At 38.0% G+C, this 27,607-nt stretch overlaps 1 protein-coding gene across 1 annotated transcript in view; it reads left to right on the top strand.

The window, feature by feature from the left end:
* The window catches only part of LOC140237183 (afadin- and alpha-actinin-binding protein A-like), an 87,834-nt gene extending 60,710 nt beyond the window's left edge, over positions 1-27,124 (top strand). Inside the window, exons 8-13 of the mRNA XM_072317124.1 lie at positions 13,097-13,268; positions 19,058-19,450; positions 20,910-21,083; positions 23,624-23,741; positions 24,311-24,464; positions 25,501-27,124. Coding sequence (XP_072173225.1) covers positions 13,097-13,268; positions 19,058-19,450; positions 20,910-21,083; positions 23,624-23,741; positions 24,311-24,464; positions 25,501-25,783 — 1,294 coding nt within the window. The 3' untranslated portion in view covers positions 25,784-27,124. The remainder of the gene's footprint in view (positions 1-13,096; positions 13,269-19,057; positions 19,451-20,909; positions 21,084-23,623; positions 23,742-24,310; positions 24,465-25,500) is intronic.
* Positions 27,125-27,607: the final 483 nt, after the last annotated feature.

Below are 27,607 nucleotides of genomic sequence, written 5' to 3'. Positions count from 1 at the left end.
TAGCACAAAACATAAGAGGATATATTTTTCATGCTGAATATGACTGTGGCAATTGTCCCAAGAGATGAATATTTCCAACTCCCACAGCTCATAAGTTTGTCAGATTTGCAGAGAGTATAAAGGTGGCAAAGAGAGTCCTGCATACCAAAAATTGGCCTCACATTCAACAGGTCAAAACTCCATCGTTTTTCACCATGGTGATAAACAACCAACAGAATACAGTACCCTGGGCAGGGAACATCTAGTGGAGAAGGTTTCCTAGCATCCTCTGTACAATGTCTTGCTTAGCCTGACATTACCCTCAAAGTCGAATATTCATCATCTACGGCACATAACATCTTCCCCAGCCTCAGCTGTTGCTAAGCAGGGAATTTTGGAGAAATCACCCATGAAATTTGATTGGATTTGGAAGGCTGTAAAGGCGGAATCAAAATTTGGGCTGTGATTTGCAAGAGGTTTGAGTGAACAAACAGTGAATGGATCATATCTTATAATCCTCCACCGCAGTGGAAACTTGCAGACCTTGAAATACACCAGGTGTACCATATTTTTGCGAGCACGATATTGTTTTCGTGAGCTGTAAACAATTTCATGAGTGGTTGAATTCTTGATTAGAAACCACCGTGTGAGAATAAAGAGTATAAATCTTATCCCATATAAGGAGAAAACTTTAATAGCAGTATCATACCTTGGAGATGATATTGCAACGACATGTTCATGAATTAATGATTTCATTAATATCACTTTGTGCAAATGAAAATACCACTAAACATAACATTGAAAAAAAAAATCCACAAATTTTCTGTGTTTCCGTAGGATGTGTTAAAAGAGCCTATTTTGCAGCACGATAGTCTGTTATATTTTAACTTCCCAACTTCTGCATATTTCCACTCCCACGTCAATCTGCAGCCTGCATAAGATATTTGTACCACATTCAGATTCAGCAAAACTTTGAACAAGCCTTAGTCTTTCCTTTTTAATGAACATTCTTTCTCACTTGGCTGACAATGAAGTGAATGGCTGTGAAAAAAAGAAGAGAATGTTTAAAGGGGACAGAATATTAATGTCGTGACTACAGGTCCCAAATATTCTGCAAAGGTGTGTACATGTAGGTGATGATGCTTACTAAAGTGTCAAACACTGAACAAATGTATCTTCCTACTCAAATCTTTGTGTCAACAGAGGCCCACTTTAGCCCATTGAAAAAGTGAAATAATGCTGAAATGAACTTGTCACTGAATTAAACGCTGGCCTTTCAATGTGTGTAGGAGTGATATGCCTGAGTGGGTATCAAAAGGCTTGTTTCATAAAAGATCAGCATATTACTGTATTATAAAAGTATTGTGAAGGAAGTACAAAAAATGTATGTGGAGGCGGCAGGATTGGTACACAAACAATGCAGTTGTGAAATAAACAGGATAAGTTCGTAGATTGATATAGCAAGGTTATCCGCACAGCCAAAACACAGCTGATATTGACGTTCCAGCTCTACACTGTGCCTTCTCTCTCAGGCTCATGGTACAGTGATTACTCATGTGAGGACGGAAGGGACATCTGCTTGAACCAAGGTTTCTCTGTCTAAGCAAAGGCATACACCATGCTCAACAGAATTGTTTCTTTTCTTTTCTATTCATTTCAAGTCAGTAAGATCTCCTCTTAAAGGGAAGAGTTAGGATTGTTTTTTTTTTTTGAATGAAGGAAATTGAATGAAACACATGCTATCAGAACTGAATGAAAAAAAGTGTGTACCATCATAAATGTGAGTACAAACATAAACACACACATTTTTTTTTTTTAAAGTTGTAAATGACTTTCGCTCATCCGTTGATGACCCCACTTATTTCTCTTTGAGCACATCCCTTTGAGTGATTCATGTAATTTGTGCAACTGCTGTTAATTATGTCCGCCATCATTTGTGTGAGGACACAATTGAGCCACAATGTGGGATCATGAGGTATTAAAAGAGGAAGTCGGCACCCACGGTAGTTCTCATATAACCTATCATAGGTGTTACCCCCTTCTCTCTCGTTACTCACTGATGACGCGGCAAATTGGCCACTTGTTGTGGCTGATGATATGGCTATGAGAATGTTAGGACATCATAGTCTCCCCTTCAGACTTTCCGTGAAATATTTATGTTGTACATTTACATGATTCTGGAATCTTTGACATGGAGTCCATTGCTGCTGTCACGTTGTGGTTACATTGTAGTGAACTTAAGGCATGAAGAAATATTTAGGGAAATTTACATGCTTATTTCATGATAGCTGTGCTGGCTTTATTAAACTTCAAAAACTCACATGTTTGAAAAGGAAAATGCAAGAAGTATACATACACTTGATAATTGTGATAATGAAAAGTGTGAAATTTGATGCATTCTAAACGTTCTACACAAGGCATTTCACTATTCCACTTCTGCAGTGAAAAGCTACTGTATACTGATCATTTTCATAACAATCAATACCACACATATGGTGTATTAGTTTATCACAAAGTATCCTCTCTGGTTTACATAAGTGCAATGCAAAATACAGTGTATCCAGTGTATAGGGCCTAAAGAATCAGTTTCTGATCACATATTGATAATAATTAGAGACTGTAATTAAAGACTAACTCTGTCTTACCAGAACTCCTCCAGACAGAGAGTCTGATGACTTCATTGCAGTAGGTTCCTTCATGAGGGCACACCAGGAAATCAGCCAAGTTCGCTTCCAGTTCAAAATCTCATGAGCACATAGTCTTTGTTCAAGTCCATTGTCATAGTTATGGATTTGTCTGCAATGCTCTAAATATACCCCACTCTTAACCCCTCCTAATTTACTCTGAACCAAAGGCCTGAATATCGGGAAGACTAGTAGTGGCATCCTATGGGAAGTTATCATTTGACTGTTACTTTTCTGGCATCAAACACCCATTTCCTCTGAATGCACATGAGGTAAACAATTCTTTTTTTTTTATTTGTGTGAAAGTTATGACTTGCTCTTCTTTGATGCTGTGTGGTACATTTTTTATCTGATGAAATACAATTATCTTATCTGAGGCAGAATTAATACAATTATTAAACTGACATAAAGGAAAGGAATAATTTGTATGCAAAAATATGTGACCCGCTACAACAAAAGGATCCTAAAGTCGCTGACGGCTGAGCCGAGAAAAACGAGTTTGAAGTCACATCATCAAAATTGGTCAAAACTATCGGATTTCTGGTTTTGGCAGAATTTTGTGGTCTAATGTTTTGTCTATCATCCGTCGAAATTTCGAAGCTAGATGATCAAAGGAAAAGCAAGAAATGAGAGTTTTTCTGGGCCTTGGTTTTCTGACTTTCAGCATAACAGAAATGTGTCTGAAGATTTGGATTTAGCGCCGCAGCTAGACTCCACCCCTAGAAATGAGGGAGTGATCTTATTGGTCAGTGCGTGGCATCCTGATAACCGATTGGTCGTGCGTAGACCGCTGGCGCTAAGCTTGAATGAACATTGCGGAGGTCGCTAGGAGCATACCTTCTATTGTCATGGGGTGAAAACTGTCTCGCCTCCCCTTGATCATGATAGCGTCGGAAGGAAAACTTTGAAGGCATTTTTCTCAAAACTCTGATTTCCTCAACCACTTGACATGCGTTAATAAAATCATCAATATCTCTGCAACTGAGTACTTTTGTGAGTTGTGTTATATATGAAATTAAAGTAGAAGAGTAAGGGAATTATGTCATGCCATTTTCAGAAAATTGTCCTCCCCCGACTTTTGGATCCTTTTGTTGTAGCAGGTCACATATGTGTCAGCCAGTGCCATCATTACAACTTCATACACTGTATATCGATTCAAATGTCCTAACTTTTCTTTGTCACTAATTGACTCTAACTTGGACCGTTAGTAATACTGTATATCAATTTTTTAAAAAATTTATTTATTTATTTATTTATTTATTTATTTATTTATTTATTTTTTTTTTTTTGGGGGGGGGGAGGGGGGCTTTCATTCAAAAAGTAATGTGTTTCCTGGATCCACTGTACTTTGAAGCAATTCATTTTGGTGTCTCAGGGACAATATCAAATGTAATCAACCGGAACAATAACAACCCTTGTACAATATTGATCAACCCTGTAAAAGCAGGCAAGTAAATGACAGAGTTGTGGCGACATTCATATGTGACCCTGCATCACAAAACCAACAAAAAGTCGCCAGACATGGATTTTTAGTTAAGAGTAGACTCTAAGCTTTAAAATGATGTATAACTCAATTCATATGGACTCTCCTTACCTATCTAAATACTGTAAAACGAGGAATGTTCGCGTGCATTTTAATTTCGCGAATTTCGTGAGCGCGAAGATTCGCGAAATTAAAATGTTCTTGTCTACACTCTATGCATTGAATACCAGTGGCAATTTGCGAAAATTTTATGCCGCAAAAATAGCCGTCGGCTCCAATTCGCGAAAAAATCATGCCGCGAATATATCATGTTTTACAGTATTGGAAAGAAAGGACACACTCTGGTAAGTGCGAACTGAAAAAAGAGGCTCTGAAGTACAGGGTCTATTCAAGCGCTTTAATCTTTACCAAGCCATGCTAGCTGTGGGATGAATGGAACAAAAAACAGGATGTTGACCACTGGAGCAACACCAGTGAAGGGATTATCAGATTAAGCTGAAATTAAATATGCTTCATTAACACATTCTGTAGATAATTAATGCCAACTTTCAAAGCAATAGCATTATTTTCTCCAAAGTTATTGGAGTTGAAAGTGATGAGTATGGACAGGGTTTTTAAGAAATGAAAAGAGGGCTCTCTGAGAAACACCTAATCACACTATTCCACCAAAACCCCTCACAAATTCTTGTTTGTTTTATTATCCCAAACTTTAACATGATGCAGAAGAAGACTTGCTCTTTCAGAAAATATGAAAAACTCAATCTTGATTAGGTTGACCAATTTCACCTATTTTCAGTCCTCACACAAAATCACTGCGTGCGACTTTTTGTTCGTTTTGTGATGCACGGTCACATATGGTCGGCTGAGAACCAGAAAGCTGTTATCGCAATTTTTTGGGGGTATTGAGTTTTTGGTATCACATTGAAGCGCTTGATCTCCTCTACCTTACAGTGTAAATTCTAAATCATTTTAGTTTTCAGTAAAATCTTGATATCAAAATCACAAGGGTGCTATCTTACCTGATATTTAGAACAATGCTTATAAATTGACTCACTTTTGATTTAATAGATAAACTTTATGTTTCATGAAAATTGATTGTTTTGTTTTCATTTACCTTCAAATCTTGGAACCCGACCTTGCCTTTCTGGTTCTCAGCTGATGATATGTTAGTATGGGATAGGAGTATCAATCTTTTATGGCATTGTGATGGTTTGAAAGACATGATGCATAGTGAACTCAGAGGGAAGCTAGGGCCTTTGCTCTATTCTGTCGGTATCATGAATTTTCAAAATGCACGGAAGCATAGCTCTCTCGGCCTGTTTTGAAGTGAAGGAAATGTTGGTGTTACATATTGGATCAGCCCTCATCCTCCTTGCCGGATTTTCAGTCTAGCTGCAGAGCCAGAGATCAGGAAGTGCAGTCTTTTTACCCCCCAGTGTGAGCCGCAAGACCAGGAATGAGTGTGCGCGGAGTGACTGTTATTTGTTAAAGGTCCAGCTGTATTTTGCTCAAATCTGTCAAAGTTCGATGCAAATAACATACTGCAGTACATGTACATTTGTATGTACTGGACAGTCAGACATGATACTGTATTTCCTCTGTTTTCTGTAGGTGCTTTCTGTCTGGTCCTGTCAACATGATATATACACTTTCTTTTTTCCCCTTCTCCTCTTCCTCCTCCTATCCAATAGATGCTATAACACCTCCTTTGTCCTGTGTTTTTTTTTTGTTTTTGATGAAATCTTCTCTTTCAAACCCCACCTTCTTACTGTAAAGTTTAGAGACAATTTAGAATATCTTTTTTTTTTTTGTTATAATAGAATGTCTATGTTTTGGAAGTGTATTTTTATGTTTTGTTTTGTTTTTAGGGGAATGCCCTACACTTTGTATTTTGTTTGCAATTGTCAAACATGCTAGTGAGACAAGATGCTTAAGTCTTTTTTGCTTGGTATTTCAAGATTTATGATTTTCAATGATGAGAAAAATTCTGCAGGTGACCCCCAAAAATTATTAGCCGAAGATGATGACATGATTCTTTGATTCCCATGCAACTTTGGTTTGAGCATATTTTCCTGATATGGTTCATATATTTTCTAATAGACTAAGTACTCATGTAGACTGTATTGATAATATTTCACTATACATGGTACAAAAAGAAAAGTATGGCAATGTTCTCCTCTTGCTTTCTATTGGGAAACATTATACAGTGTAAAACCATATCTAGCGGCAGGCAGGCATCCATATGAATAGAAACTGAAACAGGATTTGATTTGGAATCTGTTGAATGGCCATTTGAACAACAGATTTGAAGGCAACTTTGTTTCACACAGGAATGAAATTAGTGAAGTCTATCATCCTCATGAAATTAGCCACCTTTCATGCAGCCAACTATTCACAATCCTTGTAATTTAAATGCCATTTGTCATCCCGTAGCATTCATGTGTCTGCATCCTGGTAAAGAGGTTATTATGACCCCGTTTACAGTGCGAGGCCGGGCTCGGCCGCGGCCGAGCCGCGGCCGAGACCGGCCTCAATTGCGCGGCCGAGCCTCGCAATTTTGTCCGTTTACACTGCTGGGCTCGGCCGCGCTTTTGATTCAAACCTTTCAATATTTTGTCGTAGTGGCGCTCTGCTTGTAAACAAATGCAATTTGGTATTGTCTGGTTTTCAGACCCTTTGCCAAATGAATTCCGTGGCGACGAAGTCGCCGTTCGGGCAAAGGCCTTTGCCGAAGGAAAGAATCCTTTGCAGGACAAAACCACCTTAAACTATACTAGTTTTCGACGTTGTGGGGGTTAATATCCTGAATAGCGAAAGATACAGGCAGAGGGTTTGGAAGCCAGACTAAAATTGGCCGCGCAATTGGCCGCGCATTTGGCCCAGTTTGCGTTTACACCAAGAAAAGGCCGGGCTCGGCCGCGGCTCGGCCGCGGCCGAGACCACCTCCAGAGCGAGGCCAAATGCGAGGCCAATTTTGGCCTCGCATTTGGCCTTTTGTGCGTTTACACTGAAGCGGGGCTGGGCACGGCCGCGGCCGAGCCGCGGCCGAGCCTCGCACTGTAAACGGGGTCTTAGAGACTGTTATGCCATGAGACCATTCAACAACAGGAGGGAGAAACTGGTTGCCTTGACAACCAGTATCCTCCTGTGGTGTGTTTCAAGGACAACAGTAATTTATCATTAGAGGATCTGAATTTTTCAATATGATTTATGAATACATTGTGCACATCAAGAGCATTGGGTACATACACCTGTACCTCATGTATGATATACATGGTTATTCTTTTAATATTTCCTCAAATATCACCGTGGTAAGTTATGTCTTTGGACCAGTTCTACCTGTAGTAGACAAAGATACCAATGCCCTTTGCATGCTCGATAACAGATTCTATTTTTTTTTTTTTGTCTTAGATCTAACATGGTCTGGAGGGTATTGCTGTTTTATCAGAACTGCAGTTGCTGACCAATAGAGCTTTTTTTCTTTCTTTCTTTTTTTTTTTTGCATTTTACATTGAAGTTAGTGTCAAGCCCTGATTGGTATTTTGGACCAACCTTTACTGACAAGGATTACTAATCACAATAATACTGCATATATTTAAGCCAAAAGTGAATGAGCTTTTTTTTTCTCTCCATGTTTGTTGGCCTCATTCAAATGGCTGTCCTTTCACACTGTATGACTTCCGTACTCTCTCTCTCTGGCTCTCTCATTTTGACAAGTTTGGTATTAAACGCAACATTTGTAAAATATCAGTTACACCATGGAGCTACAGCTCCATGGTTACACTGAGTCATAAAACTACTGGTGAATGTAATGTTGTCTTGTTTTTAGTGGGTTGAACCAGTGATATGGTTTCATGTTGAACCAGGATGACCCTTGCACAGAAAGCAATGGTTTCCTGTACGCTGTCATCTCATATTGTTGACATTTGGGTTTCCTTCTACAGCCCTGTAGCATGCATATTGTAGGCCACATCCTCCATCCTGATTTATGAAAGGGAGTGGCGTAAAAGTGACATTAAATGTAACACATGTAGTTAAAACTGGAAATTGAAGTGTCTGTATTTGAAAGGATTCATGCATTATGACATGGAAAATGAGTTTATAAAAATCATGCGTGGATGTTTTATGTCAGTGGCACCTAAAATCAAAGCCTATTAAACAGTTAGGGTACTGGGGACAAGTAAAGAATGCTGTGGACATTCTGGAAGTGAAATGTTGATGATTAAATCAATCCATGGAGTTAGGTGTCTTGTTAGAAATCTTCCTCTTGACCCAGTTACAGTATTCCACATTATTTCAAGATGGTGCAGGGATGATAATGGTGATGATGCCAACATGGATAATGGAGTCATCAGGATAAAGTTGTGTGTGTTTTTTGATAACCATCACTATTCTTATTATTACCACTGGAAAATTGAGTATTATCATCATTACTCTATTAAAGATGATTTGTATACATTTGAATGCTAAAATACAGGCATACTTGTATGCCTATTCATACAATAATCAGTTTCGGTGTGTGCATATAATGTGTGTGTTGATATTCACATTTTTCATATGCAAGTGTAATATGCATAATTGAAGCTGATGAATTATAGTTTATATTGTGTAATTTTGTACATGAAATTATTATCGTCCATTTGGTATTTGTTACTTTCATGAATTCCACATAACCAAACACAGCTATTCATCTGAAAAATAGTGTCTTATCTTATTTTTGTATTATTATTATTTTTTAACCAGAGCAGTCTGTTGTATGAAATATACCTGGTTTAAACTGGTTTAAACCAGAAATTTTTGTAAGTCATCTGAAATTATGTGCAACCAAATATGTATCCCGTGCCAGACTGATCATATCTGATGTGAGTGTGAAACCTCACAAAATGAAGTGTAACTTCATGTTCTAGTGCTCTTTTTGATGACTCATGTACAGCTGGTATACACAGTATCACATTTTCATCACATAGTGTAGACAGTAGACATCATTTAGCAAACAGATTTTGGTATTCACGGAGAGGTATCAGTTGATTTCTTGCACCACAGAGTCTTAAGTACTTCTTAAAAGATTGTCTGTAGAGACGTAGGCATATTCTGGCATCACGTCATTCACTAATCAGTCTATTGAGCAGTATTTGAAGTGAGAAGAGAGTACAAAGATGGCATGAATCAATATCACCAACAGAGTGGTGGCATGTACAATGTATGTAGACCTGGACACAAACTGAGCTTTGTGTGTGTGTGTGTGGGGGGGGGGGGGTGGGAGTAGAGGGATAAAGGAATGTAATTAGGGGTAGTTAGGTGGCTCTTTTGTACATTTTGCATTGACATTTTGATCTCAATATGGCCACGATTCTTGAAGCTTGTGATCCTAACCACATTTCACCAGAAGGTTGTCTGAAGATAATCCATCACTATAAAAAGGTAACCTTTTCTGTTGTATAATGCACCGTGCAAATCATCAGACTTGCAGAGCTAAACTTGTTATTCACCTTTCGTTCAACCAATGGAATGGTATAGAAGCACCTTTTTCAACAGTATAAATCAGCAAAAGGTTGCAATGAACAAACATAACCAATCAATATTGTGAGTGAGGAAGAGGCACAATTCATGTTGTCCTTCTTTAATATCAATATATTAAACAGTATTAACTTTGCACTGCTTCACGTCGAAGGAAATTTGAATAGGTGCACACATGATGTGAAAATTATCTCTCCTTTCACTTTAGGAGAAGTGTAACATTTTCTGTTGGCATTAAGGATTTCTTTGAATGTAGATTGTGATGTACAAAATCTCATTAGTGTTGCAGGAAAAGTGGTCGGTGATGCAACGTAATTAAAATACTGACACTGAGTCAAACTGCAGTCACCACTCTGTTTTGCCCACAGACAGTAGAGGGCAGCAAACTCTCCTCCCTGCTTGCAGAACTAGTGGGCAATAGCAGCTCTATCTAGGTCTTCTTTCATTCACTTTGCAGGAGTCCCCTTTCCTTCTGGTTCCTCCTCTGTGTATGTGTAAGGCACTTTTAAAATATTCTTTCCTGTGTGTGACATGATGTTCCAAAAGTAGTGATTTTGTGTCTATTGTAGGTTTACAATGACTTAACATAATGATTCCCTGGCATTTATTGTGCCAAGGGTTGGTTTGTTGGATGTCACACCGTTGTCTTGGAGTATTTGTTGACATCGTCTGGATCTGATGGAGTGTACAAACCTCTTCAATGAAAAGAAAACAGGGTTGGGCATGGAAGCCTTTTCACATCTTTGTTGGTAGTTTGCTTGCATTTCATAGGCACAGCTCACAGCTCACCTACAAATTACGGTTGTAGTACCAATATCACATAGAGAAACAGTTTTTATGATCAAAAGGGTGAACACATAAGCTTGTATCAGCAGTTCCAACTGCATGCCTGCGGTATTTTTTAAATTCAACTGAATCAACATAGAATTAATTTTCTTTTTTCCCATACTGCAAAGTAAGTACATTGTAACATAATGAAATATCCCCCAGCCAAGGGGTAGTGCACACTGTATCTTACAAATATCTTTTTCATCTTTTTCAATTTGTTTTAAATTTCAAATTTATGCATTTTGTAGTTACCTACAATGAAAGTAATGTCTTGTTGCTATTAAAGTGCACTTTTTGAGAGCTCCTTAGTCCCACATTCGTCAATTATAACCTGTTTATCATGAAACTGTTGACAATCCACAGACAAGCCCTTCACATCATGAAAATGTCTGTTCAACATTCAGATTACCCATGGTGAGTCTAGCCTGTCATGGTAGACAGCTTATAATACATCCCTAGAGGATGCTGCATTCCAGGGGGCCAGGGCATTGCTCTAGTCGTTAGGGCAGGGAGGAATGGAGGCATACAGCAAAGGCTAGAACCAATAGTGCCGCTCACACCGTCTGAATTGATATCCTCTTGAAACTTGCAAGTTTGCCAACGCGATGCAAAAAGTGTTACTTCATGTGTGTGAACACAAGAAAAAAAATGTTGATTATCTCGATCTGCATCCCCATGCAAAAATTGATCCCGCTTGATTTCTGTTGGAAACATCATGATGATTTGGTATGTGAAGAGAAAGTCAAGTTTTTTAATCCCACAATGCAATGTGATACAGTAGGTCTGCACATCTGGTAGCTTGGGTAGGGAGGAATGAAGGCCTACAGCAAAGTCTAGGACCAAAGTGCCGTTCACACACAGACCAAATTAACCCTTCTTGAAACTTGCAAGTTTTGCAATGCAATGCAAAAAGTGTTATTTAATGTTTGTGAACACAAGAAAAAAAAGGTTAATTATCACGACCTGCATCACCATGCAAAAATTGATCCTGCTTGATTTTTGTTTTAAGCATTATGATTATTTGCCCCGAGCATTGTGAAGAGAAACTGAAGTTTTTTAATCCCACAATTCAATGCGCCACATTTTAGGTCTGCACATTTGGATGCCCAGGGTATTGTTTCAGTCACTGTTGATTTTTGTTGTTGTTATTGTTGTTTTTGTTGTTGAAACATCACAATAATATGTCCTGCCCAGCATGTGTGAATGATGGCAAATAAACTTGAGGTTTATTGTGATTAAAAAATAATTTATTCTTGTGTGTGAATGCGGCCAATATCTCTCTGTACAATGTATACTCTACCATTACCATTGGCAATTGTACCTTGAAAGATGATAATGGTGCTATTGATGAACTGGTCCTCGGAGGGTTGAAACAAACTGTATGAGGCTGTAGCATGCCTCTTTGCCTGGACACAATGTTTGTCTGAATGCTGTTAAAACCCAGTGGGGGCACCTTTCCAGGGTACATGTAGCACTGCTCGGAGGATTGTTTGTGTTGTTCCGCGATGAGAGTTGGGATGGATTATTATGAGATGGGATGTCAGGAATGAAGATGAGATGTTAGCCATGGTGGTATGAGGCTCAGGCTGCGGATGTTGGTGAGGTTGTCAGAGATGATGGTGATGATGCAGAATACACCTTAGAGAGTGGATGAGGGATGGTTATGGAGGGGATGTTTTGAGCAGACTGATGTGAAAGGAAAATTAAACCTCTCACAGCTGCACCTGAATGTACTATAGGCTGATAGTTATTTGTTATTATCATGGTGAATGCAGTGTTTGTTTTTAAATCTCTACACTGTATTAATAGTAGCATATGAACTACTCTTCTTGCTTATTGGACCTCCAAATAATTGTTCAGAATCATCTTTTTGTTTTTTATGCATGACCATTATGGGGGATAGCTCATTATGAAATAACACTGGTGACTGGATTAAAAACCAGTGGGGTGTTTCATAAAGCTGTTCGTAAAGTTACGAACAACTTACGAGCAACTGGTGATCAGTTCTTGTGGCTGAATTATGGAAATTCTAATAAGTATAGCATATCAGAACTGATCACCAGTCGCTCGTAAGTTGTTCATAACTTTACGAACAGCTTTATTAAACAGGGCCCAGAAGTCCTAATTGATTGAAGGAATTATATGTTGTATTCTATGTTTGTTTACTATTACTTCTACTACTACTACTACTACTACTACTACTACTACTACTACTACTACTACTACTACTACTACTACTACTACTACTACTACAACAACAATTGCCATTACTTCTAATGTTTCTTTGTTACTTATTTTCACTATCATTTTTGATATAATCATCACCATTTCTATAGTTATGCTATTTTTGTTGCCATTCTTATTATCAATAATATCATTAAACTTGTTATCAATGTTAGCATCATCATTTTAAGGTTTCACTTAAAAATTGCTGCTGATCACAGATGTCAATATAGAGGATTGGTGGAAAACATGAAAAGCAGTGATACAAACATTGTAAAGATGTAAATAATTAGTGTTTGGTAACATCAACATGAAAACTCACTGTAATCGAGAGGGCATTTTCATTTATTTATTCATTCATTGTGTGTGTGTATCTTGCCAGGCATGAGGAAGACATGTACCGGCTGATCATCACAAACTATGAGGAGCGTCAGAAGGAGGTGATGATGGAGAACCAGGTGTTGAGAGAATCCCTCAGTAACATGCAGCAGGAGCTGGTGAACCTACTCAACAGACAGGCCGTCCAGGGGCGAGGGGGAGGCGGAACCAGCAATGTGAGTATCTGCTTGCCTCACTCCTTTACTTGGCAGCTGAATCTGATACTGTAAAATCAGATTTTCTCGCATGCATCATGAAACTTTCATGAATTTTGTGAGGAGCCAAGGAAAATGCGCACAAACATTTTTTTCCCCCCTTGGCAATGCATTGAATGCCATTGGCAATTTGCAAAAGTTTCATGTGGCGATAGAGATTGTTGGCTCCAGCTTTTAACCCGTTGAGGACGGTTTGATTTTGCTACAACACACATTTCCCATAGACACCTGCCCGAGTATACAGTTGTACTCGAGACTCGTCCTCAACGGGTTAATATGAAAGTTTCATGCCGGGATTGTTTCTGGTTTTAAAGTACTCACTCCTGTCATCTAAATAATCTAAGTACACTGGATGTTGCATTCCAGTTTCAAATACTACTTATACTCTCTCTCTCTTTTGCATTGTGTTTTTCATAATTCTAGAAGCCAGCTTCCTGTTTCCATACTTAAAATAATAGTCATAAAGGATTGCTGTCATGTGAATTGACATTTTCATTTTCTGCAGATAGTAATTTGATATTCTGATAAATGTTCTACTGCTTGCATCAATCACAAAGTATGGAACTGGCAATAATTGTTCAGGTATATTCAGGTTGAAGGTAAAATTTGCCATTGGAATGGAGTGTCCAGATTTTTTAGCACTTCTGTATAGATGTCATTACTCATGAAGTAGGGCCTTTTTTATGAGTCTGCAGTAAAATATTAGAAGCAAATGACAAAAAGCAATTACTTGTATAACTTGGATGATTCAATCTGAATCTTTATGATAAAACAATCATTTCACCTTTGCACTAACTTTTCTGAGTGCAATATATCTCCAGATTTATATCTAGAGATATTGCACAGTTACACTTGTACAAACTTGCATATATTATTATAAAACTGATTGAAGCTTACATGTAGGTTACACAATTAAAACCACAAGCTTGGTACCTTGAAGGAAAGGCCACTCCACTGAGAAGTTTATTGTATCATCAGTCCATATCTAATCAGCGTAATGCCATTACAACAAATGAAATAACTGGATTTACTCTGGAGACAACTGTATCAGGCTGTGGCATGAATTCAATGAGACTCATAACCTTGCCAGGTAATTCCTTGTTGGTATCAGCTCATGTTGTTTCTTTATTATTGCACTCAGTGGATATTACACCAACAGTCCACTCCTCTGACTATCCCCACATTGACACGAGATATGGTAAATGCTGAGATTCGTGGGCAAATTTCTGCTTTTGTTTATTAACAAAACTTCTATGAGCAAATGGGATCTAGGGTGATGGTAAACTAGCTGGTCATGTTTTGCTTGACATAGTTAGGATCCTAAACAGAATGCCAGTTCTCAATGAATTGTAAATGTGTGAAATAGCAATTTGTAAAGTATGTTTCATGCCTCAAAATGTCAAATCCATTTAGGAACAAAAGCGTGCCATTTTAAGGCAAGTAGAATGCATCTTTTGGGCAAGTATATCATTACTACACAGATACAGATGGACACTGACATTGAAAAAAAAAAGTGATGGCTCAATTCCAGAAATTGTTGAACTTTGCTATTAACTGAGCAGGGCGATGACATTCAAATGCACAATTAAAGACACTATAGCATAGAGAAGACTCGAGAATTATGCTGTCAAGAGATCAACGAACAAACCAAATCACCATGCTAATTAACTAATTTACTGAATGGTTAATTCTAACATATTATCTGTATACAATGGGAAGTAAAGAGTGTGGTACATTGAAGATCTAGTCACCCAATACTTTTCTTCAAGCTTTTATAATGAATCAACCCAATTTTGTTTTCTTTTGTCTTGTTTTGTTTTGTTTTGTTTTGTTTTTTGTCATAGCTTTTACACAATGTCAGAGACTGAGGTAGTGGGACCTGTGCAGCTCTGCTTTTTCAAAATGGAAAAAAACAAAACAAAACAAACAAACAAAATATTGATAATGCTCTGAGGAGATGACTTCACCCACCAGTCTCTATTGCCTAAATTGGTTTGACCAGAGAAATTTTCTTGCTAAGATCTTTCAAATTAATGTGCTACTTTGAATTCACATTATTATAAAATAGTGCATCGCACTGTATTTTGTAATCAGGTTAATTTTCCCAATCAGAAATTGCGTGCTATTTCAATACATCGTGCTATATCAAAAAGCCTAAAAAAATAAAAATCTAGTGCAGGGAGAAAGAACTGCATGCCAAAGAGAATTTGACTATATCCAGTGAGGGCAGTCTTCATTCACTTCAGCAAAATGGGAGCAGTTATCTCACATGATGACTCATAGCGTAAAAAGTCAATATTCTAGATTCTAGATTGTAGACTGATTGACCGACTGACTATAATTATTTATTAACTGTCCACTGCACTGGTGTGAACCGTCAGGCTTTTCCAGTGTTTTCTGCTCACATTTTATGAATGTGTCACAATGTGCCAGTCTCCTGGTTGGAAAGGTTATGGGTGATCAATGCAAGGTGTATGAACAATGTATCATGTTTTCTTCAGAGTTTTGTTTTCCCAGTGGATCAACTGACAGATCTGTGAATTTTGTCTTCTGACTTTGATATACATTGTACATAGTTTACATCACACATTGTAGTTTGCTGTGGGCCCTTAGTGTTTAGAGTCCTGGTTGTAACTTGAATAACATTTCAGTAGTGTGCTGTATGTGTGTGAGGACTGACAGGAATATAACATGCAGTTAAGCCTGCTTGTAGAATTACAAGTGTCCTGTTACCAAAACACATGATCATACATTAGTTTGTAACATTAGAAGTAGAATATGTTTGTGATATGTGTGTGTGTGTAACTTATATATTGGCACACTTATTAAAGAGTAGAATTATTTGGCAGGCATTTAAAAGATGAACCTGAATAACATTAAGACTAATTGCTTAGAACTGTGAATTCAAAAACATTACACATGGTTTTACATAGATACATGCATATGGGATAACATGCTGTGAATTAAAATTATTATTATATCATTTTTTAAACATATGGTCATAGTGCCATAGACCAAGGTAATTTAAACACTATTGTCATCTTCCTGAGTTGTTAGTTTCCTGTGGTTAAAAAATAACTATGGTAAGAATAAACAAAAAGAAAGAAGACTAAAAGGAGTGCAGCTGTCACTTAACTTTTATCTTAACCAAAGAGATGAAGCTGCGATGTTAAAAATAATGCATTTGGGTGTTCAAAAATATGTCCATGCTGATTACAATATAACCTCATGGGAAGCAAGTTGATATCCTCTTTATTATCCATCTGGTATAAAATGATGAAAGTAATGAATCACATGTGTTGATTTTGATCAGTTACGTGTGACACTGTAAATTTAGTTTTTTGCTACCATTTAAAGCAGCCTTTAACTCTTGGAATATTAAGAATATGATGCATTTTACTGTGCAATAACACATGACCATGTTCAGTGAGTGTTGCTTCTTACATTTTACTGAGAAGGTTGAATTAAGGAACAAAATGCAGCTTTTAAGATTTATCTACTGTACACGTATATTTTTTGGCCACAGTAGGGACAAGATGTTCCGTGAACACATTGAACAAACTAGACCTTTCCACATTCACAACACACTCCCATAAATGATGTAGAGACTGTATGTAGAGAAGGGAAGTTTCAACATACAAAACAGTTACCATTCTGGCAGCAACAGAAGCAGAGATTTAGAGGTAGGATATCTTCTTACAATGTATGTGTAAATTCAGAGGAAATGAAAATCCATATTGACTCCTGCAAAGGAGGAGTAGGGTTGAGTAAGTTAATCTTTGTTTAGCAAATTAACCAAAGGAAGTAATCAAGTTTGGCTGATGAATGACTCTGCCAAGTAATCTGATTCAGAATTAATAATCCCAAAATATTCTCTTGGCAAAAAAGAAAGAGACTAGTCATTAGTCACTCAGGAAGAGAGTTTCCATGGAGAAGGCCTTCAAAATGTTTGACATTTAAAACGAGACCTATTTTTGAGCTCTGTTTGTTTGCAGAGAAACTATATTACGTTGAATGTCATAATAAACAAAAGCTTTGTGGCCATCAACATATGCGATGGTCGTGTACAAAAAAAAAAAAAAGGTTTTGGTCCAACTAGCCACATGAAATATGATATGTGATGATGATATTTGCTGAGCTAGAAATGACTGGCAACTATTAAACTTAGTGAGATGTGAAAGTTACTGAAGTATTGCTGACTCTTGTTCAATGGGGATTGTCTGCGCTTAAAGGACAAGTTCACCTTCAGTAACATAAGGATTGAGAGAATGTAGCAGTATTAGTAGAACACATCATTGAAAGTTTGAGGAAAATCGGACAATCCGTTCAAAAGTCATGAATTTTTGAAGTTTTTGTGCAGTCACTGCTGGATGAGAAGACGACTGCAGTGTATGATGTCACATGCGTACAACACTAAAGGAAAATATAAAGAGAATTTCACAAAATTTCATGAAAAAAGTACACATTCCCTTGACTCGTTACTGACATATGTTATGGGTAATATTATTCCCATTGCCTTTAGAAAGAGGCAAGTCAAGTGCTCTTTTATTATGCGAAAAAAAGTGAAAATATGTTGAATTTTTTTTTTATACTGTTGTACTCATATGACATCACGAGCCTTAGTAGTCTCCTCATCCAGCGGTTCCAACACAAAAATTTTGAAAATTCATAACTTTTGCATCGATTGTCCAATTTTCCTCAAACTTGCACTGATGTGTTCTACTAATATTGCTGCATTCTCTCAATCCTTTACAATATGTTAATGAAGGTGAACTTGTCCTTTAATGTCTCTCTTTTTTGATGTTGGGTTAGTTTATAGTGGTAACAGTGTTTCAATGAGTCAAGTCACATTTCTTTGGATGTATCATAAGGGGCACTTTGTAGGCAATATAGGATGCATAAGGGTAACCAGACTGCTGAATTCCTGACAATTGTTTGATGAGAGACAGTTGACAAGTGACATTCAGGTAATATTTCTTTTACTGTAAAAGTGGAAATTTTCGCGCATTTCGCGCAACCAGAAGCAAGGGCGAAAATGAAAGCATGCAAATATTTTTGCGTGCCATATGTTTCTTTAGTTGATATCTTGATCCTGGGGAATTAAAAACATGCGAAACTCTTCTTACCTGGCCAAGCGTGAAAAATTAGTCGCGCGAAAATATCCACTTTTACAGTAATAGGTATCATGCTTTATCTGCATACTTCCATTGTTAATGTCTAGAAACAATTTAATTAACAGTTTCTCTAGAAAAGAAAGGAATTATAAATATATTATAAATTGAATCCATTCTTTGCAATTAGTAATCTATTAGTCTAGAGAGAAAAAAGAAAGAAAAGAAGAATGTGATATCACAGCCAGCATTTTGCATTCAAGAAATCCTAGAGGCAATTAGATTATAAGAAGAATATTTAAATTTTCAAATTATTATTATGGATGTCACAATTTGATCTGTACAGTTGTAGGTGATACCACATTTCAATAATAAAACAAGTGTGTCAAGAGGTCTGTGAAACCTAAAGTGATGTTCACCTCACTTTGTGTACTTTTTGTGGATTTTGATCTTGTGTAAGAAGAAGTGCTACATTAAGAAATCTGCTGGTATAAAGAGTGTAGTAAGTTGCTACGTACACTGGTTAACACCACACTGTCAAATTACCATACTCACTTTTTCAGCCTTGTCATTTCCTTATTTTGTAGTTTTGAAAAGAAATGGTTCACATCATACTTTCATTAAACTTCTCTCTCATAGGCAAAGGACTACATCTCTGAGAGTGAATATGATGACACGACCTCAGTGGACTCCTCCATCGATGACCTGAAGACAGGTCACTTCCAGATGCCCTTTGAGATGGTGCGGGAGGGCATCGAGATCAGCTTCCAGAAGAACTGGCAGCGGCTCCGGGCACACATCCAGCAGATCGAAAAGGAGAACAGGGAGAACCAGGAGGGAGGAGGAGGAGGAGGAGGAGGGGGAGGTAGCAGCAAGGATGGATCCGGAGGACCCAGGGAGGATGGGACCACAGGAGATGCGAGTGTCGGTGGTGGGAGCGGCGGAAGCTCCAGGGATGCGGAGATTGAGAATCTCAAGAAGAAGCTGGAGAAGTATCACGACATCATTGTCCAGCAGGAGCAAGTCTTACAGGTGAGCAAACGAAATGGGGGAGGTAAAACTGATAAGGTATGAAGGCTATGGTGAGTGTCACTGATATGACAACATTTATCTGTGTGTACAGGCATGTTTACCTGGTTGAAGTGAGAACCACAATTAGATAAATGTGTACCACTGTAGGTGCATAAGCTTCTTGGTAGGCATGGTTCACTTGAAGCTTAACCCTATTAGGCCGGGCTACATGTGTATTTAGGTAGATGATAGAGCCGGGGGGGGGGGTTTCCAGGCCCCCCTCCAGATCTCGGCCGTCGACCGCGCGATCGTGACGAAAATTGGCACACGCATTGCCTATGACGTTATCTAAAGTACCATGAAGTTAATTTTTTGTTTAAAATTATCATTTATGCTAAATTATGCTAATTTATGTGTAATGATGCATGAAATCAAACAATTTGGTATAAATCACTAAATGAAGCTCAAAACAGGCACATTTTTTGTGGAAATATTCTTTTTAGTGTCCTTAGCAAATGTAAGAGAAAAAATTGTGCCATCAGAAAAAAATTCTTAAGTATTTTATTGTTTTTTGATTTTCTTATGTATTTCTTTGATTTTTGACTTTATGTTTTTCATTGTTTTTTTTGATGAAATTTGTCTGCGACATTGTTCCGAACAAGAAAATATATTATTAATTGATTTTAATCAGTAAAACCCCAAAATAATCATGCTTTTATGAAATTTCCCTGTAAGCACATTTTGCATTGAAATTGTACACAAATTCTTGTTATTGAGCAATTTTTGGTCTGACGTGCACCTACATATTTATGTGTAGCTTTGGAACTGTGCACGCGGGCATCGCAAATTTGGTGTCAAAAGATGCGGAAGACTCGAAAGAAAAAAGTCATGAAACGTTGCGGCGATAGCTTTTCGTGATAGCGATACATGTACATCGCGCGGAACGTCGAAGGGGGGCCTTGGAGGCCCCCCCCCGGCCTAGTTAGGGTTAATAAACCAGACTGCACCAAAAAAATGTAAGACATTGTCAGCCTCATTTTGTCCATAGTTCAGCTGTGTTTCATCCATCTGGCCCTGTACTTTGTATTTATGCATGACACAGTATTTGTTCGTGCAGAGTCTTACTAGGATTGGAACTTAAATGTGAAGTTACTGTCTTAAATGTTTGTATCAGACAGACAATTTTCGTCTTTTCTTAAGTACTATTCCTCAAAGAGAATGATACGTTATGTACAATGTTGGACTATTGCTTCAACCAAGACTCTATGCCAGTTAGGAACATCAGTACCAACTGCACCGAATGGAAATGTGCTTGATTAAGTAATCAGACTCTTCCCTCAGCATCAGGGTGTTACATTCACTGTGTTATGTACGTGTAGTGTGTTTGAATGTATAGCAGTGTTTGTGGATGCATAGAATAGCGGCATGAGCACTCAGTAGACACGTTTTGCATCATGCATGTCACCACTCTCTCCCGCAGGCCCTGCAGGATTCGTCCATAGACAACAATTTGTTGAACTTTATCAGGGACTCCACCCTCCTCGACGAGAAGGAGAACCTTGCCTCCGAGCAGAAGATCTTGTACGACATGAAAGCTGCCTTCGACAAGGAGCAGAGGAATTTTACCGAAGCCACAATTCGATTAGGGGAGGAGGTAAACTCCACAAAAAAACTCCATCATACTCCACGAGGTCCAAACAGATGCAGCTTGGCCTATTCCTTGCCCATTTAATCAAATCTTTTTTCTTACACTGCATGTATACTGTCTTCAGCATTTACTCTCTGTTCTGTACTTTGCACTCATTGTTCCATGGTACTCTGTACAAGCTGGTGATGAATTTCATTTTTTTTTTTTAATTTCTCTTGGTTCTTTGTAACTCCAGTCATTTCTGATCTCTTTCTATAAAAAACATTTTGTCACAAAGTAATACTAACTATTATATAATACCCTTTCAGACTGACTTCATCAACTGGTTATTTGGTGGGTGTACCAAATGAACTCTCAGCAATGCAGTAAGAAGTCTGCTTGTTCTAATATTGATTTAATAGTGCAGATGACTGTTTTATCTACCTTTCAGACTAAAAGGCAATAGAATCTGATGGAACTAAACCCAACATGAGTGTACACCTGTAGGTGAATTCCAGCATCAGCTATTAAACACTCTTCATGTGTTTAATACCTCAACAGTAGGTACCATACTGTAGCTCTCACCTGACAAAATGACTGCAATTGTGAAAACGCTAGGTGTATTTTATATCAAGAGAGCTACATGTATATGCAGACCACTCACAGGGAATTCATTAGAGTGTGATTTCAGACCAGATGATATCATTCCTTACGCCCATTTAAACTGGTCACGTAGGGAGTTTTACATTGTAGTAATGGTTTTTAATGGTAAGACAGTAGTACTTGTACTACTTCTTTACTACTACTACTACTACTACTACTACTACTACTAGTGCTATTACTACAATTACTACCACTAATCTGTAAAGTGCATTGAAATTCTTAACAGGTCTGGAATGCACTATATAAACAAACACTTGCAATTATTTTTGTTATTATTATTATAGTGCTAGTACTGGTGATTCCCACTATATTCAAGTCCACAGGTTCGGCAGTTTTCTTTCCTTATATCTGAACAAATAAAGTGTACAAAGATATTTAGATGACAATTTTGGGCCCTGAATTTTACTCCGATGTATACGGAATTTGTACTACTGTGTTTGTTATAACGAAGAGGACGCTTAAGTATTCCACCTACGCTTTTATACAATGATATGCACCTTTCATTTACACTCACTGCTCTTCCTGTATTTATCTTCAATTTATGTGCACACCACCTCCGTCTTGGATTGTATTCAAATGTTGTAAAAACCGCAGCCCACAGAACTCTCATGTCATAACTTTTTCGGTTATCTTTATTGCTTCATCTGATTGCTTCATCTCTATTTTTGTGAACATAGCTTCAATATGAAGTTTGAAGAAGGCAACGACGTAAAAGTTATGTAGCATGCTGAAAATGTATAGTCATATATCAGGAAATTTGTTACAGGTTATGCAGTCTATCTTATGCCATGTTTTTTTTACAAATCATTTTTGGATTCAAATTGCATTTTCATAGCATGGTTTGCATTTTTTAGATATCAGTCATGACTGCATGAAATACATTTTGTGTCCATGCTTGCTTATATTTGCGATTTCCATTTTTTTTTAAGTACATGATTGTATCTTTTGAAGCTTAATTGAACTTAGTAACACCATAGGGTTCTGCGCGATAGTCCTGCACAGACTAAAATCTAATTTTCTGTGAATACACAATACATGTACAGTGTATGTCATAAACTATGCTTTTCACAGCATACACACATACACAAACACACAAAAATGATTTGTGGTTATAAATTGTTAAAGGCATAATTTACCATTTGCAGATGAAAGCATTAGTGCTTTAAAATAGTTCTAAAATGTGAGTTAGGGATAGAAACAACCACTGTCAAAATTTGAATCCGTATAATGGATGTTAAGTGTTGTTAAATACACAAAATGTGAACAATAGTTATAATAAAAATGTTTCCAGACTAAACCGTATACAGTTACGGTTTATTGAGAAAAATCCTGATATCTCCTTATATTTTAGGTTTTATGGCAAATATTTCATATGGTAGGATGTTTTTTGATACAACAGACCTACACATATGCATTAAATGTGATATCTTGAACATTTTTGAAATCACTGCTCCCAAAGGTATACTGGACCTTTAAAATAGCAAATGCATTGTGTGTTCATATTTCTTTCACATTGTATAAACCAGCCATCACACAAAATGTGACAGGCTTACTGCGTAAATAATATGTCCCTTCCAAGCCACTAATCCCCTGGCTGTTTTTGCCAAAACCATGATTGGCATTTGCATCATAACCTTTTTGTTTATGGTGTGATTAAGACATTCTTTAATTCTTTAGCACAATGTTCCTTCCAGAAAGCATTTGTAATCATGTTTTTACATTAGAAAGTGTGGCTGTATGTTTGCTCAAGAAAGGTGTGCTTGCTTCCAATCTGTTTGGAATAGATTAAAAGAAAAATTGTCCGTAATATTTTAATGAAAGTTTTGATACAGAATCAGTGTGTGTCAGTCCAGAAACCATCTTTAACCTGTAATCTTTTTGTGTGTTCTTGATATTCTTCCCAGCGTAAGAAGTTTGAGGAGGAGAGGGCATCATATCTCCAGGAACAGCTGATGCTGACACCCATGTCTTCCCATCATGCACCATTACTACGTCCACCAAGGTCCATTAACAAGGCTACAAGTAAGTTCTCAACACTATGGAAGAAATTAAGACAGTAGTGTTTCAGATGAATTTGTTTTAATGTAGATTAAAATGAATTTATGTCAGGTTAAGAATTCAAAGCATTATAGAGATTCATAAACTGGTGAGTGGTACATCGCTCTTCAAAAAGTGTAATCCCGAGGTGTAACTCAAATACTGCAAACGTTGGGTTTGACATGAGTTTGACATGGGAGACAATGTAAATTGGCGACGCCAGCTGTGCCCTACCCATTTTTGCTTGGACAAAATCGCACCGCTGACAGTGACAGCATGCAGTGTCAGGGGCGGTTTCAAGAATCCCCTAAAGGAGGGGCGCCTTTACAAAATTAAAGGGGGTGCACACGCCCCCATTTTTTTCTTTTTATTTCTTTTGTTATAACAAAAATTAAAGGGGGGCGTGCGCCCGGTGCGGCCCTGCCTGAATCCGCCGCTGAGTTTTACAATTCTTGTAACTGATGTCACGTGATGAGTAATTGATCAATTGCAAAGCAAGATTCTTTTTCCTGTGTTGTATAATGGTGAGAACAATTTTTGTTTTCTTGTCACAGGTCCAACCCTCACGCCCGGCCTGTCTCCCAACGTGTCATCAACCCCTTCCCTCCATACACCGGCGGGTCCACAGAGGAGAACTCATACCCCTTCCACAGTGGAGCTCTACCGGGCCCTCAAACTTCTGCCAGAAGGAGGACAGTACCTTAATGTGTGAGTCCTAGCTTGGGTCACCATAATCTGTCAGTGGTGATGATTACGTTATTAGTTGATGATAAAATACACTGTAGTAGTCAAAATAAGTCGTAGATATAATAATAATGACAATGATATCATTATAATACCAATAATTATCCATGATAATAAAAGTAGTGATGGCAATGTTGATGATATAAATCAAATGATGTCATGAATATCATTTTTTGTTAATCTTTGTCAATTTTATAAGCTGTAACAAAATTATTTCTAAAGTTGCTAAGTATGGTAATAGTGTTCTTATATCTCATAGTAGCATTATGATTTGGGCAGTGACAATAGTACCAGTGATTTCTTCACCGATTGGATTGGGGCATTGCTATGCCTGAATGGGTGGTTTAATGTGAACTTTCAGTCAAACTTGACCTTCATGTACATGGATATTGAAAGGGGAAGTTTTGGGGAATTCTTATTGTTGGTTTATCTTCACTTTAGTGAGTGCAATGTATACATATGCCAACCAATCACATGTCTGTACAATTTACTTGTGCAGTAGCACATCATGGTTGTCTCTTTCAAGTTACCCAATGGATATTTTGATTTGATTTGGTTTGATTTATTGGTTTCTGTATTGATAGCATTGTACATGTACATGAATGTGCTCCCCAACCCCCCACATATTTGTTAAAAATAGCTGGAGTATCAAGGGTTGTTTAGCTAAACAAACCAAAATGAGGAAGAAAGATTTGCGGTGACACCATGTGTCACATGGTGTCACCGCAAATCTTTCTTCCTGATTAACTTCACCATGCAAACCTTCAAACAACACAAAACCAAAATGATCTCCATACCTACATTGCTAGGTTTGTGCTACAAAATGCAAACATTCAATATGTCTAAAGCCTATGTACCAGACGTTTTATCATAAAAGGCGTGTTCACGTTCATGTTTTTAAATTGTATTATCTGTTGTCTTGTAGACTAGGCAAATAATGTACATGTATTGGGGTGGTTGATTGATGTCAACTTCATCATATCCTCTTCATCCACCACAGATCCAGAGAGAGCATTCATTCTATTGGCAGCCAGAGCATTCTGTCCGACTCTGAGCTGTCCTGCCACTCTGGCGTGTCCACCCCTCGCTCCTCCAAGGCCTCCTCCATCATCGCTGGGGGGCGACCTCTGTCCAGCCAGTCGGGCCACAGCACCAACGGCAGCACGGACAGCCTCAACAAGATAGGCACAAAGTCCCGCCGGACGGAGGAGCACAAGCACAACCTGAGGAAGACGATGGCTCAGAGGCAGCGCAGAACGGACAAGAGCAGCCACAAGAAATGAGGATTCTCACTGCCGGAGTTAGTGACTTTGTGAGGAAAATAGGAAAAAGGCAAAGTTGGAGTAGAACGGATATCATTCATGGAGAGGTGACAAAAACTTATTGGTGGCAACATAGAGGAAGATGAAGGCTGAGCAAGGAGATAAGATAATATTTGCCATCTTTTACAGCTGCCAAAAGTGTGTTTTGTGTGATATGGCCACATGTTTTTCAGGGGACACGGTCATGTTTTCATGAATCTACAGACAACCAAGTGCCATCACTGAGAGAGATAAAAGGGAATGTACTACCATCAAAAAACAGGACTCTGAATGGCTGGTTGACAGCAAATGCCATAGCGCCCCAAATTTTTGTGCCATGGCAATGACTTTGGCAGATGGTTGAAGTTCTGTAGGGTTAGAGGAGGAAGAGAAGAATAGTATGTCACCAATCTGACACAGTGTGATACAATGTCTGCCCTCTTGTCCTTTCCTTGCTTGACCTGCCGTAATTATTTAAAGGTGAATTATAGCTGAGTGATGAGAGTAGGTGTGCCGAATTGATGCCTTTAAAAAACATAATGACAGAAGAAAAGAAATGGAATTTTGAATGAGTGTCTCTGAAGATACTTAGAGCAATATTTTGCCCTGAGGTATGACTGCCTTGTGACGGAAATAACAGATTCAGGGCAAATATCTCCTCCAGTCACACTCGAGCAAAGAGCGAGGTGGGGTGAGATGAACCAGTCTTACCACAGTTTGGTCCCCCTGCTAGCTCTCTTTTAGCAAGATTTACTGTATTTCTTGGAGACACTTGTAGTAGCTACTTGATGTGTGATGGATCTGAGACGAATGTCAGTTCCTCCAAGCGACTAGCCCAGTGAGAGAGATCATCTGTCGTCCTCAAAAAAAAAAAAAAAGCCTTCATTTCGCAGCTTGTAGTATCTACAAGTGGGTAACCTTTACTAAGTGCAATTGATGGTAATTGTAGTGTTGGCGTGTTTGCTGGTGTGGGTATGGTACTGAACATTCAAGCAGTGACTTGTGGGATGTGAGAATGAGTCTGAGGTGATCCTTGAATAGCTAATGCATGTAGATATATTGAAATTCAAAACTTTGCTGAGACTCTTACTTAAACACTTTTCATTGTTTTACTAGCCTTATAACTAGCTGTAAAGAACTATGAAGAAATTAAATTGATGTGAGCATTAGGATGAAGACTGTACTGATAATGTCTTATGCCTTTGCTGTCATGTGGGTGAAGATATGTATTGTATATGAATGAGGACTTAATGTACTGTGACAGTTTCTTTATATTCGTTATTTTCTGGTATTATTTCAATGGCACAGCAACGTAAATTTTTACTCTGAGGATGTTAACTTAAATTCTCTTTAATTGAAATTCTGATGTGCGATTCAAACTAGCCTTTGCCTAACAAATTTGTGGATTAAGATATGTTTTTGTTATACCTGTACCAAATGTCAGGAGGAGATTCTCAACTTTGGGTATTACTAATAGCACAAGTTTGTTAAAGAAACTTATAAGACAGAATTCTTCAGTGGTGTCTTCATTACAAGATGCATTTGTAAAGCAGAATGCAAGGTGCTTAGAATGGTGCAAGAAGTTCTGTTCTTCCATCTTACTCCATCTTTTTCCTTCATAAAGCAGGAGCTGCAGGCCTGATTGAAAGTGGAGCAACTTTAATGCAATCTTTCTTCGCAGAATTTTTGTCCACAACATCTCCAACTCTTGTCTGAGGTCGACAAAAGGCTTTCCTAACCTAGCAGCAGCTGGTATAGTTTAACAGAACAAGTGAGAATAGCATAGAATAAAACGTGATAGGAGTT

This window comes from Diadema setosum, chromosome 13, assembly GCF_964275005.1.
Source record: "Diadema setosum chromosome 13, eeDiaSeto1, whole genome shotgun sequence".
NCBI lineage: Eukaryota > Metazoa > Echinodermata > Echinoidea > Diadematoida > Diadematidae > Diadema > Diadema setosum.
This window is presented reverse-complemented; position numbering and strand designations above follow the sequence as displayed.